Source organism: Anolis carolinensis, unplaced genomic scaffold, assembly GCF_035594765.1.
Source record: "Anolis carolinensis isolate JA03-04 unplaced genomic scaffold, rAnoCar3.1.pri scaffold_11, whole genome shotgun sequence".
NCBI lineage: Eukaryota > Metazoa > Chordata > Lepidosauria > Squamata > Dactyloidae > Anolis > Anolis carolinensis.
This window is the reverse complement of record NW_026943822.1, coordinates 8,396,172-8,410,401: the sequence shown is the minus strand read 5'-3', so window position 1 is coordinate 8,410,401 and position 14,230 is coordinate 8,396,172. Positions and strand designations below refer to the sequence as shown.

Below are 14,230 nucleotides of genomic sequence, written 5' to 3'. Positions count from 1 at the left end.
GAGTTGGAAGAGACCTCATGAGCCATCCAGTCCAACCCCCTGCTAAGAAGCAGGAAATCACATTCAAAGCACCCCCGACAGATGGCCATCCAGCCTCTGCTTAAAAGCCTCCAAAGAAGGAGCCTCCACCACGGCCCGTAGGAGAGAGTTCCACTGTCGAACAGCTCTCACTATGAGGAAGTTCTTCCTGATGTTCAGGTGGAATCTCCTTTCCTGTAGTTTGAAGCCATTGTTCCGTGTCCTAGACTGCAGGGCAGCAGGAAACAAGCTTGCTCCCTCCTGCCTATGACTTCCCCTCACGTATTTGTACATGGCTATCATGTCTCCTCTCAGCCTTCTCTTCTGCAGGCTAAACATGCCCAGCTCTTTAAGCCGCTCCTCATAGGGCTTGTTCTCCAGACCCTTAATCATTTTAGTCGCCCTCCTCTGGACGCTTTCCAGCTTGTCAACATCTCCCTTCATCTGCGGTGCCCAGAATTGGACACAGTGTGATCTGACCAAGGCAGAATAGAATAGGGGGGGGAGCATGACTTCCCTGGATCTAGACGCTATTCCCCTATTGATGCAGGCCAGAATCCCATTGGCTTTTTTAGCTGCCGCATCACATTGTTGGCTCATGTTTAACTTGTTGTCCACGAGGACTCCAAGGTCTTTTTCGCACACACTGCTGTCAAGCCAGGCGTCCCCCATTCTTTATCTTTGATTTCCATTTTTTCTGCCGAAGTGAAGTATCTTGCATTTGTCCCTGTTGAACTTCATTTTGTTAGTTTCGGCCCATCTCTCTAGTCTGTCAAGATCGTTTTGAATTCTGCTCCTGTCTTCTGGAATGTTAGCTATCCCTCCCAGTTTTGTGTCGTCTGCAAACTTGATGATTGTGCCTTCTAACCCTTCGTCTAAGTCGTTAATAAAGATGTTGAACAGAACCGGGCCCAGGACGGAACCCTGCGGCACTCCACTTGTCACTTCTTTCCAACATGAAGACGACGCATTGGTGAGCACCCTTTGGGTTCGTTCGCTTAGCCAATTACAGATCCACCTAACTGTAGTTTTGTCTAGCCCACATTTTACTAGTTTGTTTGCCAGAAGGTTGTGGGGGACTTTGTCGAAGGCCTTACTGAAATCCAGGTACGCTACATCCACAGCATTCCCTGTATCGACCCAACTCGTAACTCTATCGAAAAAAGAGATCAGATTAGTCTGGCATGACTTGTTATTGGTAAATCCGTGTTGACTATTAGCAATGACCGCATTTGTTTCTAAGTGTTTGCAGACCACTTCCTTAATGATCTTTTCCAGAATCTTGCCTGGTATCGACGTGAGGCTGACCGGACGGTAGAATCATAGAATCATAGAATCATAGAATAGTAGAGTTGGAAGAGACCTCATGGGCCATCCAGTCCAACCCCCTGCCAAGAAGCAGGAAATCGCATTCATAGCACCCCCGACAGATGGCCATCCAGCCTCTGTTTAAAAGCCTCCAAAGAAGGAGCCTCCACCACAGTCTGGGGGAGAGAGTTCCACTGCCGAACAGCCCTCACTGTGAGGAAGTTCTTCCTAATGTTCAGGTGGAATCTCCTTTCCTGTAGTTTGAAGCCATTGTTCCGTGTCCTAGTCTCCAGGGCAGCAGAAAACAAGCTTGCTCCCTCCTCCCTATGACTTCCCCTCACATATTTGTACATCGCTATCATGTCTCCTCACAGCCTTCTCTTCTGCAGGCTAAACATGACCAGTTCTTTAAGCCTCTCCTCATAGGGCTTGTTCTCCAGACCTTTGATCATTTTAGTTGCCCTCCTCTGCACGCTTTCCAGCTTGTCAACATCTCCCTTCAACTGTGGTGCCCAGAATTGGACACAGTATTCCAGGTGTGGTCTGACCAAGGCAGAATAGAGGGGGAGCATGACTTCCCTAGATCTAGACGCTATTCCCCTATTGATGCAGGCCAGAATCCCGTTGGCTTTCTTAGCAGCCGCATCACATTGCTGGCTCATGTTTAACTTGTTGTCCACAAGGACTCCAAGATCTTTTTCACATGTACAGCTGTCTAGCCAGGTGTCCCCCATTCTGTATCTTTGATTTCCATTTTTTCTGCCGAAGTGAAGTATCTTGTATTTGTCCCTGTTGAACTTCATGGTAATTGTTAGGGTCGTTCTTTTTTCCCTTCTTGAAGATAGGGACCACATTCGCCCTCCTCCAATCTGCTGGGACTTCTCCCGTTCTCCAAGAACTCTCGAAGATAATTGTCAGTGGTTCTGAAATAACTTCCGCTAGGTCCGTCAATACTCTTGGATGTAGCTGATCTGGCCCTGGGGACTTGAATTCGTTTAGAGCGGCCAGGTGTTCCTGGACTACTTGTATCCCTATTTGGGGTTCGATTTCCCCCAATCCTTCGTCCATTCCATGTTGCTGAGGTTGAAGGTGGCTTTCTTTTTGTGAGAAGACCGAGGCAAAGAAGGCATTGAGCAGTTCTGCCTTTTCCCTATCCCCTGTCGCCATCACCCCATTTTCTCCTTGCAGTGGCCCTATTGCCTCCTTTTTCTTCCTTTTTCTACCAACGTAAGCAAAAAAGCCTTTTTTGTTGTTCTTTATGTCCCTGGCAAGCCTGAGCTCATTTTGCGCTTTAGCCTTGCGATCCTTTTCCCTACAGGTGTTGGCTATACGTTTGAATTCTTCTTTGGTGATTTCTCCCCTTTTCCACTTCTTGTGCATGTCACTTTTGAGCTTTAGCTCAGTTAGAAGTTCTTTGGACATCAATTCTGGCTTCTTTGCACTTGTCTTATTTTTCTTCTTTGTTGGCACTGTTTGCATTTGCGCCTTGAGTATTTCACTTTTGAAAAACTCCCATCCATCCTTAACTCCCTTGTTTTTTAATATTGGCGTCCATGGAATGCCGCTCAGTAATTCCTTCATTTTTTGGAAGTCAGCTCTCTTAAAGTCCAGAATGCGTGTTTGACTTGTCTTAGTTTCAGCATTCCTTTGTATTGCAAACTGCAAGAGCCCATGGTCACTTGCCCCTAAGGATCCAACCACTTCAACTGTATTGATCAGGTCTTCCACATTTGTTAAGATTAGATCAAGAGTTGCTGATCCTCTTGTTGCCTCTTCTACCTTCTGGACCATAAAATTGTCTGCAAGGCAAGTGAGGAATTTGTTGGACTTTGTACTCTTGGCTGAGTTTGTTTTCCAGCAGATATCGGGATAATTGAAATCGCCCATGACTACTATATCTCTTCTTTGTGCCTGTTTGGTCAGCTGTTGACAGAAGGCTTCATCAAGTCCTTCATCCTGACTCGGAGGTCTGTAGTACCCACGACGACATCTTTTTGAGTCCCGGTTCCCTTGATTCTTATCCAGATGCTTTCAAGCTGGTTTCCCGGATTGCAGTCTTGCATTTCTTCTGCAACGTAACTGTTTTTGACATATAAAGCTACTCCCCCTCCTCTCCCCTTTGTTCTATTTCTGTGAAAGAGGTTATAGCCCTCAATGGCTATATTCCAGTGATGGGAGTCATCCCACCAGGTTTCAGTGATGCCTATGACATCGTATGTGTGGTGCTGTGCTAAGAGTTGAGGTTCGTCTTGCTTATTTCCCATGCTCTGAGCATTAGTGTAAAGACATGTAAGCCCCTGTGACCTCCCCTCGAGCTGTTTATTTGGGATTATTGTGCTCTCTGTACTTGGTCCTTGCTGTGTTTGTGCAGCCCTCCGTTTAGCCTTTTGGCGGTTCCCTGTAGTCATGGGTAATATAGTGTTCGCCAGGCTGTTGTTCCCCTCCCCCAGTGGATCTAGTTTAAAGTGCGCCTGATGAGGTTTGTGAGTCTGTGTGCAATAATATGTTTTCCTACTTGTGTGAGATGCACCCCATCACTTGCCAGTAGTCCATCCTCTTGGAAGAGTAGACCATGGTCAAGGAATCCAAAATGCTCCTCTTGACACCATTTTCTGAGCCAGTTATTGACCTGTACTATTTTTCCGGCCCTTGTAGAGCCATGTCCTACAACGGGGAGGAGGGATGAAAAGATCACATGTACATTATACAGTTTTAGCTTTGTTCCCAGAGCTCGAAAATCATTTGTGATCTTTTGAAAAGTATGCCTAGCGGTGTCATTGGTACCTACATGAATCAACATAAGGTGGGGAGGGTGATGGGGCTTTAGGAGCCTGCTGAGCCTCTGAGTGATATGGTGTATTTGGCTTAGAAATTGAGATGAGCACCAACCCCCCAGTCAGACATGAATGGACCTAACGTCAGGGGAAACCTTTACCTTTAACCAGATTTTTGATATTTTCATGAGACACAATCTACAAACTATCTACAGATCCACTAAGAACAAATGCTATGTTCAGCAAAGGACAAGAGGGATCCTCTCGCCTCTGCAGGAGTCGACCATATACCATGCAGTTGTGGACAAGTCTACACCACACGCAGCATTGCCCAGACACGAATCAAGGAACATGAAAGGCACTGCAGACTAACTCAACCAGAGAGGTCAGCCATAGCAGAGCACTTGATGAACCAACCTGGACACAGTGTATTATTTAAGAACACAGAAATGCTGGACCACTCTCACAACCACTATGTCAGACTAAACAGAGAAGCCAAATGTGCCAGATTTGGTCCAGATCCATCAGTGTTTGGGTTCACAGGGCTCTCTGCATGTAGATGAACCTCAAATCCCTCAAATCAAAGTAACTTTTCCCCAAAGATCTCCAGTATTTTTTGCTGGTCATGGGGGCTCTGTGTTCCAAGTCTGGTCTAATTCCCACTATGGTGGAGTTCATAGTGCTCATTGATTGCAGGTGAACTATAAATCCCAGTATCTACAACTCCAAAATGTCTAGGCCAATTCCACTCAAAACCCAGCAGTATTCAACTTTGGACATATTGGGTATGCATGCCAGATCCATCATTGTTTGGTTTCATAGTGTGCTCTGTTTGTAGGTGAACTACAATTCCTATTAATCCCTCCAAAGACCTCCAGTATTTTTTCTTGGTCATGGGGATTTTGTTGTGCCAAGTTTAGTATTTATTTATTTATTTATTTATTTATTTCCATCATTTCTATGCTGCCCATCTCACCCGAAGGGACTCAGGGCGGCTCACAATCTGGCAAAATTCAATGCCAGTATACAGTACAAAAGATAAAACATAAGCAATTAAAACAATCAATTTAGCATAATACAATAAATACATTTAAAACAGTACAATAAAAATACTTAAACCATACGTCCACAAAAAGCTTGCACGTAAACCTTAATCCAGACCAAGTCAAAGCCAACAGAGTTCATTCATTAGTTCTAGGTCCATCATTGGTGGTGTTCAGAGTGCTCTTAGATTGCAGGTAAACTATACATTCCAGTACCTACAACTCTTCTAAATCATAGTGAAATTCCCCTAAACCCCTGCAGTATGTTCAGTAGTTCATGGGGGTTCTCTGCACTTAGTTTGGTCCTGGTCCATTGTTGGTGGCGGTCACAGTATCTCTCAATATGGGTGAACTACAACTCCCAAAAAACCAAGGTTAATACTCCTCAAACCCCTGCAGTATGTTCAGTTGGTCATGGGGGTTTTCTGTGCCTTGTTTGGTCCCTGTCCATTGTTGGTGGGGGTCACAGTATCTCTAGATGCAGGTGAACTACAACTCCCAAAAGCCAAGGTCATTTCCTCCCAAACCCCTGCAGTATGTTCAGTTCAGATGGTCAGGAGAGTTCTCTGCGCCTAGTTCGGTCCTCTTCCATTGTCGATGACGGTCACAGTATCTCTCGGTGCGGGTGAACTATACTCCCAAGAATCGAGGTCAATTCCTCCCAAACCGTTACAGTATGTTCATGTTGATAGTTGATAGATTCCTAGAGTTGGAAGAGAACCGAAGGGCCATCCAGTCCATTCTATAAGAGATACATAGTTCATAGATAGATAGATAGATAGATAGACAGAACATTAGGATGGCCCGCCATCTAGAGGCAAACATAGAAGAAGAGCTCTGCCTTCCTTGTTGACAACTCCGTTGATGATGCGCTGCGCCTGCGCACACGCCTCTCCTGCATTGGCCTCTCTTTCCCAGAAGGCGGTTCGCCCGCTTCGAGGTTGAACAGCACGGCCTTTTCGGCGCGGCGCCTCCCGGGAGTTGTGGTCCCTCCTCCGTTCTTTGCGAAACTATGACGCTACATCCGGGTCTCGGGCTTCTGAGGAGGGAAGAACGACGGCGCCAAGATGGCGGCCTGCGGTTCCTGCGCGGCGGCGGCGCGGCTCCTCAGCGCGTCCCTCCCTTCGGCGCGAAGGGGTAAGTCACTAACGGAGACCGAGGATTCAGCCTCGCGGTAGGCCTCACTCCTGGTTTCAAGCTTTTAACAGCCCTGTGTTAAATTCCAGGTTATGGATCTCATTATTGATTGATTTATATCACACTTTATCTGACCGATACAGAGACTCAAAGCGGCTCACAATCAAAAACATTACAACCTAAAATATACAACAATGAAAAAGTATCATCATTATATATTATCTGTAGTATTATATTTAACATATTAGTATTGCTATATGACAATATTAGTATTACATATTATATTGTATTTTTAGTATTATATTGTATTACGTTATAATATTATTGTTAATATCATTTGTATATACAATGTATTATGTTATTCGCGTCGCACCATATTTATTTATTAATTTATTACAATATTTATATCCCGCCCTTCTCACCCAATAGGGGACTCAAGGCGGCTTACAATAAAACATATATAAAATTGTACAATTAAAAAGTTATTAAATTACATCAGACATTCATAAAAATACTTATAAAATACAGATGGGCATGTTTGTTTGCATTATATATTATTATATTGTATTGTTAGTATTCTATTGTATTATATTATAATATTTTTAATATTATGTGTATATACAATATGTTTTGTTATTAGCATAGCACTGTATTAGTATTATATGTTAATATATTGTATTATTAGTATATTGTATTTCATTATAATATTATTATCAATATTATATGTATAAATAATAAATTATATAATTAGCATAGCACAATATTAGTATTATATATTACTACATTGTACTATACCACTATACTACCATATTATTAATAGTATTATATGTAATATATAATGTATAATTATTATATTATGATATATTATTATATTGTAATATAATATTATACCACAATATATATAATACACTACCAGTATATTATACTGAGTCCCCTCCGGATTGTTGTTATTGTTATACTATTAGTGTGTTAAACCTTTGTGTTTCCAGGGAGTGGGGTGAGCTCCCATCTGTCATCTCCAGCTTCCCATACGGGGACATGAGAGAAGTCTCCCACAGGATGGTAAAGCATCCGGGCATCTCCTGGACAACGTCCTTGCAGACGGCCAATTCTCTCACACCAGAAGTGGCTTGCAGTTTCTCAAGTCGCTCCTGACATGAAAAAAAGAATTATATAATATATATAAGTTGTCATCCAATATATAAGTTGTCATCCAATATTACCATAGCTGGGATAACTTGTATGATCAGTGTGAGTTGGTATGACCTGTAGGATACTCTTATACAATCTGAAACAGTTCAAAAAGGAAAAGAAAATGCCAAAAGTTTTACTCCAAATTGTCTTCCAGTCAGCCAATCTTGCCTGCAATTAGTGCGTATGATCCCGCGTCTTCTGTGAAATTAAGGCTGCGTCTTATATTAATTTTTGCTCTAAAAGATGCATTAGGGCTTATTTTAGGGGATGTCTTATTTTTTCATAAACAATATCAACATTTATTCATGTACAAAAATCTCTCATCCAATACCTTCTTGGGTATTTATAAATACTTAATTATAATTTATAATACTATTTATTTTAAGTATTAATATCAATAATAATATTTATTTATATTTCATTATATTATTAATATAATATAGTATGTCCGTCATCCTTTGCATCTGATGTACTAAATGCATCTGTCTGGCTGACAATCTTAACTGAGGCATATTTTTCGAAAAGGGCTTATGTTACAAGCCTCCTGAAAAATCGTGCTAGGGCTTATTTTCCAGTTAGGTCTTGTTTTCAAGAAAAGAGGATACATACATGTCTAAGCACATTCATTGTTATGATTGAGCCTCATGGCTCTGTTTCTGACAGACGTGGGCGTAAGACTCCTCGAGAGTCAGATACTCTCGAGGAGCGAGAGAGAAAAAGACTACGAGACATATTTGCAGCACCATCTGACGAAGAATCTTTCGAAGGGTTTACGGAAAGAATGGAGGAGGGGCTGGTTAGCTCAGAGGAGGATGAGATGGATTGGACTCGGGTAAGGGAGGAATTGGGTGCCACTGGCCATGATGGGACAGAAGATGAATGGGGACCTTCAGGATTAGACCCATGGCTTAGCTGGAGGGATGGGACGGGATCCACAGCTGGAGATGCTGTTGGGCGTAGTCAGAGGTGTTCCAGCTCTGACGAGGAAAGTGATGAGGAAACGCCCGGGTTAAGGAGGACAGCTGACAGTGATGAGGATTTGTAACTGGCATAAAATGGGGCTTGGGAGCAATTGCAAATTGCGTCGGGCAAGGTAATCTGGGCAAACGCTTGGGATTCGTGTGTGTGTGTGGGACGCTTCCCTGAAGACTTGTGTGCTTTCCTGTGCTGAGACGTAAGTTGATTGGAATCCAGGGTCAGACGGCGGGAGGGATTGTGTGGGCATTTGTTTGTGCAAACCTGTGCTTACTCTTATTAGCTTGACCTTCCGTCGTCTTCTTGACGGACGCCATCTCCTGCTTTGAGAACTCGGACTGAACTGACCACGGCTTGTCTTCCCCCCTTCTTGGACTTGGAAAAACTACAAACGTCTGCTTCTGGCTTTGATCTACGGAACGGAACTGGTCTACTCTACTGCTAAAATCCCTGGCTGATTTGTTCGTGTTGGAATCCTGTCTGCTGTGTGTGTGGGAGCGACGCAAGTTACTCTAAACACAGTGTTGGCAGCAGAGAGGAATCTGCTGCCAATTAGTTGCATTCTTTGTATCTTTTTGTTCCTTGGCTTTCGTTTTGTTTATACCCAGGCTGAAGAAAGCAGTTTGTTTTTACCCGGATTAAACTCCGGTTTAATCCGGTTTATCTTTTGAACATTTACTTTTGCCCCTTTTTGCTCCTAAAGGCAAAAATTGCCTGGCCCTTGTGTTTTACGGGCATTTTTGAGTTCTGTAATCTAATAAACTCTGTTACTTTGAATCTTGTGGCGTTCTGTCCTTGACAGATTGCCCGACGCCATTAAAAGGTTTATTGCAGCAATAAACCCGTCAGGAAGACGATGGATGAGTTAAGGGTCAAATTAGACCAATTGCAAACGGTTTTTACCGTTAGCCAAACAGCTCATGCCGTGAAAGGACATGTTTTGACTCCTGAACGCTTTGACGGAACCAGGTGCAAGTTGCCAACCTTTTTGGCACAAGTGGAGCTTTATTTTTCTCAGCTCAGTGTTCATGCTTTTCCTACAGACACTAGCAAGGTGGCCTTTATTTTGAGTTTGTTGACCGGTCCCGCAGGACAATGGGCCACTAATTTAATTTTGGGAAATGACCCAGTCAAGGACAATTTGAATAATTTCAAAAAGTTGTTAACTGATACTTTTGGGGATCCTCTCCGCACGGAGAACGCTGGGTGGGCTCTGTATCGGTTGAAACAGGGAAAGGGGACTGTTTTGGATTACTTAAATAAGTTTAACCTGTATCGCCACCAGCTGGATTGGGGGGAAAATGCATTCATGCTTTTATTTACTGCCGGGTTAAGTGATATGCTCCAGGATGAATTAGCACGCTTGGAGCCGGCTGAAAGCTGGGACGCCTTAGTAGCTAAGGTGCTGCGTTTAGACGCAAGGTTCGAGGCTCGTAAACATTCAAAAGCAATGTGTGCGCCACCCATGCATGTAACCAGGGCACCTGTGGTGATGGGGGAAGAGCCCATGGAGCTTGGGGTCTTTAAAAAGCTGTCTACAGAGGAAAAGAGCCGTAGGAGGCAGCTGGGCTTGTGTTTGTACTGTGGGAATGCTGGGCATTTTGCCAAAAATTGTAATGTGAAACCTTCCCAGCTTTCGGGAAAAGGCCAGCCCTAGTGCGACGTGAGTCCAACGCACTAGGGCTCCTCAAGCAGTCAACTGAGGGGAGGAAGCATGTTTTCGTACCCATTACATTATCTGTTGGGGGAAAGGAACTTGTTTCTACTTTGGCACTGCTGGACTCAGGAGCCACGGTCTCCTATATAGATATTGAGTTTGCTAAGAAGCATGGCATTCCTAGAGTGCGCAAGGCATGCGACGTGTGGGTGGAAGGAGCAGATGGGAGACTGCTGGAGACTGGGGTGGTTAACCAGGAAACCTCAGCAGTAACGTGGGAGGTGCAGGGAGTAACGGGAACGTTTGTGTGGGATATTACGAGCTTGCCTAGATATGATGTGATCCTGGGGATGGATTGGCTAGCTGTAGTAAACCCACAAGTAGATTGGGCAACACGTAAAGTGATCTTAAAGAGGCAGGATTGTTGCACTTTAAATGTTACTCATTCTGATATGGAGGGAGTGCCTGCTGAGTATGGGGAGTTCTCTGATGTATTTTGTAAAAGAGAAGCGGACAAATTACCACCGCACAGGCCATATGATTGCGCCATCAAGTTGGCAGAAGGTGCGAAACTGCCAGCAGGGAGGCTGTATGCCTTGACTGTACCGGAAAGGCAAGCTTTGCGGGAGTTTCTAGATGAAAATTTAGCCAAGGGGTTTATTCGCCCCTCTAGTTCTCCAACTGCGGCACCAGTATTCTTTGTAGCCAAAAAGACTGGGGAACTTAGGCTGGTCTGCGACTATCGGATCCTAAACAAATACACCATTCGGGATAGGTACCCGCTCCCTTTAATCTCGGAACTGTTATCAAGGGTGCAAGGGGCTAAGGTCTTTACCAAGCTTGACCTGCGGGGGGCCTATAACTTAATCCGTATACGGGAAGGGGATGAATGGAAGACGGCATTTAACACGTGTTTCGGATGCCACGAGTTCCGAGTCATGCCTTTTGGGCTTTGTAATGCTCCTGCGGTCTTCCAGAGGTTCATGAACGATGTGTTCAGGGACCTAATTGACCAATTTTTAGTGATTTATTTGGATGATATCTTGATTTTTTCTAAGGACGAGAAAGAACATCGTCAACATGTCAAGCAGGTTCTGCACCGACTGCGGGCTAATGGGCTTTTCGCCAAGGCTTCCAAGTGCGTCTTTCATGTGCCTGAAGTGGAGTTCCTAGGTCATGTAGTGTCAGGTAGGGAACTTAAAATGGACCCACATAAGGTTGACGCCGTCAACTCATGGCAGGAGCTGAGGACTAAGAAGGATGTACAAAGGTTCTTAGGTTTCGCTAATTACTACCGGGAGTTTATTCCGAATTTTGCAAAGCTCACGGTACCTTTGACGCAGCTTCTGCGCAAGAAACAGCCATTTGTGTGGGGGCGGGAAGCTCACGAGGCGTTTCTACAACTTAAGTCTAGTTTTCAGTCGGACAACATACTAACCCATCCTGATGTTGACAAACCGTTCGTGGTAGAAGCGGACGCTTCTAGCTACGCGTTGGGGGCTGTATTGTCTCAGAAGGATTCCTCAGGGACCTTGCGTCCCTGTGGATTTTACTCGCGGCAACTAACACCCTTCGAGCAGAACTATACCATATGGGAGAAGGAGTTGTTGGCGATTAAGGTGGCGTTTGAGGTGTGGCGGCACTGGCTTGAAGGGGCACGGCACCAGATCGTGGTCAGGTCTGATCATAAGAACTTAGAGCACTTGCAAACAGCAAAGAAGTTAAACCAGCGTCAAATCCGCTGGGCTTTGTTTTTCTCCAGGTTTAACTTCAAGGTGCAGTTCGTGGAGGGGAAGGCAAACTTGCGGGCCGATGCTTTATCCCGCAAGCCAGAATTTAAGACCAATGAGCAGGTAGTATGCCAGACCATCTTGCCTACTGCCTCGCTGTGTGTTGTAGATAATGAGCTCGGGTTACATGACCAGATCCTTGAGGCTCAGAAAGATGATGTGTGGACACAGGAGCAACTGATGCTGCTCTCAGCAGGTAACCGTACCATACTGCCGCATCTCCAAGATCAAGACGGGGTATTGGTGCGTAGGGGGCAGGTTTACGTACCAGTGGGGGCCCTCAGGTTGGAGGTGATTAGAGCCCACCATGACGAACCCATGGCTGGGCACTTTGGCAGGTTCAAGACCGTACAGCTTATCACCAGGAGCTACTGGTGGCCAAAGATGCGGCAAGACATTCTGCGCTTTTGTGACAGCTGCGCCGTTTGCCAGCAGAGTAAGACGCCTGTTGGGCGCCCTAGAGGGTTGTTGTCGTCTCTACCTGTTCCGGAGAGGCCATGGCAAATCATTTCCATGGATTTTATTTCAGATTTGCCTAAGTCTGGGGGTTATACTTGTATTTGGGTGGTGGTGGATTTATTTAGTAAACTGGCTCATTTTATTCCTTGTTCAACCATTCCGGCGGCCCCTACGTTGGCCTTACTATTTACTAAGCACATCTATCGTTTGCACGGAGCACCCGAGGTGATTATTTCAGATAGGGCTCCGCAATTTGTGTCACGCTTTTGGAAACATTTCCATGAGTGCTTGGGGACTAAGTTAAACGTGTCGTCCGCCTTCCATCCGCAAACGGATGGACAGTCGGAACGGGTTAATGGGCTCTTAGAGCAGTATCTGCGTTGTTTTTGTTTAGATCAACCCACGGCTTGGGTGAAGTGGTTACCGGTGGCGGAGTTTGCTTACAACAATGCGGTGCACACGTCTAGTCAGCATACGCCGTTTGAGCTAACTTATGGCTTTCACCCACGGGGAGGTGTGGCGCCGTCGACTAATGTGGTCTCTTCGGACCCTGTGTATCGCTCTACGGAAATGGCTGCATTGCATGATGTTGCCCGTCGCTTACTGTTGGAAGCTAAGGCAACGCAGAAGACTCAGGCTGACCGCCACAGGCAGGCAGGGGAGGAGTTGGAAGAAGGGGATTTGGTGTGGTTATCTTCCAAACATATTAAACAGGCTGGGGGAAAGTTTGCGCCTCGGTACTTGGGTCCCTTTCCTATCGTTAAAAAGATTTCTTCTGTTGCGTTTCGTTTGCGTTTACCGTCTAGTTTAAAGGTCCATCCAGTCTTTCATCGTTCGCTGTTGAAACTTGATACCTCTAGTCGTCGTGGTGCTATAGCGGAAGGTATCACTGCCACTTCTCCGCCATCGGGGGAGGAGGCCTTTGTGAGAGGGGATAGTGTTATGATTGAGCCTCATGGCTCTGTTTCTGACAGACGTGGGCGTAAGACTCCTCGAGAGTCAGATACTCTCGAGGAGCGAGAGAGAAAAAGACTACGAGACATATTTGCAGCACCATCTGACGAAGAATCTTTCGAAGGGTTTACGGAAAGAATGGAGGAGGGGCTGGTTAGCTCAGAGGAGGATGAGATGGATTGGACTCGGGTAAGGGAGGAATTGGGTGCCACTGGCCATGATGGGACAGAAGATGAATGGGGACCTTCAGGATTAGACCCATGGCTTAGCTGGAGGGATGGGACGGGATCCACAGCTGGAGATGCTGTTGGGCGTAGTCAGAGGTGTTCCAGCTCTGACGAGGAAAGTGATGAGGAAACGCCCGGGTTAAGGAGGACAGCTGACAGTGATGAGGATTTGTAACTGGCATAAAATGGGGCTTGGGAGCAATTGCAAATTGCGTCGGGCAAGGTAATCTGGGCAAACGCTTGGGATTCGTGTGTGTGTGTGGGACGCTTCCCTGAAGACTTGTGTGCTTTCCTGTGCTGAGACGTAAGTTGATTGGAATCCAGGGTCAGACGGCGGGAGGGATTGTGTGGGCATTTGTTTGTGCAAACCTGTGCTTACTCTTATTAGCTTGACCTTCCGTCGTCTTCTTGACGGACGCCATCTCCTGCTTTGAGAACTCGGACTGAACTGACCACGGCTTGTCTTCCCCCCTTCTTGGACTTGGAAAAACTACAAACGTCTGCTTCTGGCTTTGATCTACGGAACGGAACTGGTCTACTCTACTGCTAAAATCCCTGGCTGATTTGTTCGTGTTGGAATCCTGTCTGCTGTGTGTGTGGGAGCGACGCAAGTTACTCTAAACACAGTGTTGGCAGCAGAGAGGAATCTGCTGCCAATTAGTTGCATTCTTTGTATCTTTTTGTTCCTTGGCTT

At 45.4% G+C, this 14,230-nt stretch overlaps 1 protein-coding gene across 2 annotated transcripts in view; it reads left to right on the top strand.

Annotated features, from left to right (window-relative positions):
- Positions 1–6,124: 6,124 nt before the first annotated feature.
- clpx (caseinolytic mitochondrial matrix peptidase chaperone subunit X) overlaps positions 6,125–14,230 on the top strand; it is a 34,110-nt gene continuing 26,004 nt past the window's right edge. For both annotated transcript variants that reach the window (XM_008119437.3, XM_003226563.4), the window contains exon 1: positions 6,125–6,280. In XM_008119437.3, coding sequence (XP_008117644.1) covers positions 6,211–6,280 — 70 coding nt within the window. In that variant the 5' untranslated portion in view covers positions 6,125–6,210. The remainder of the gene's footprint in view (positions 6,281–14,230) is intronic.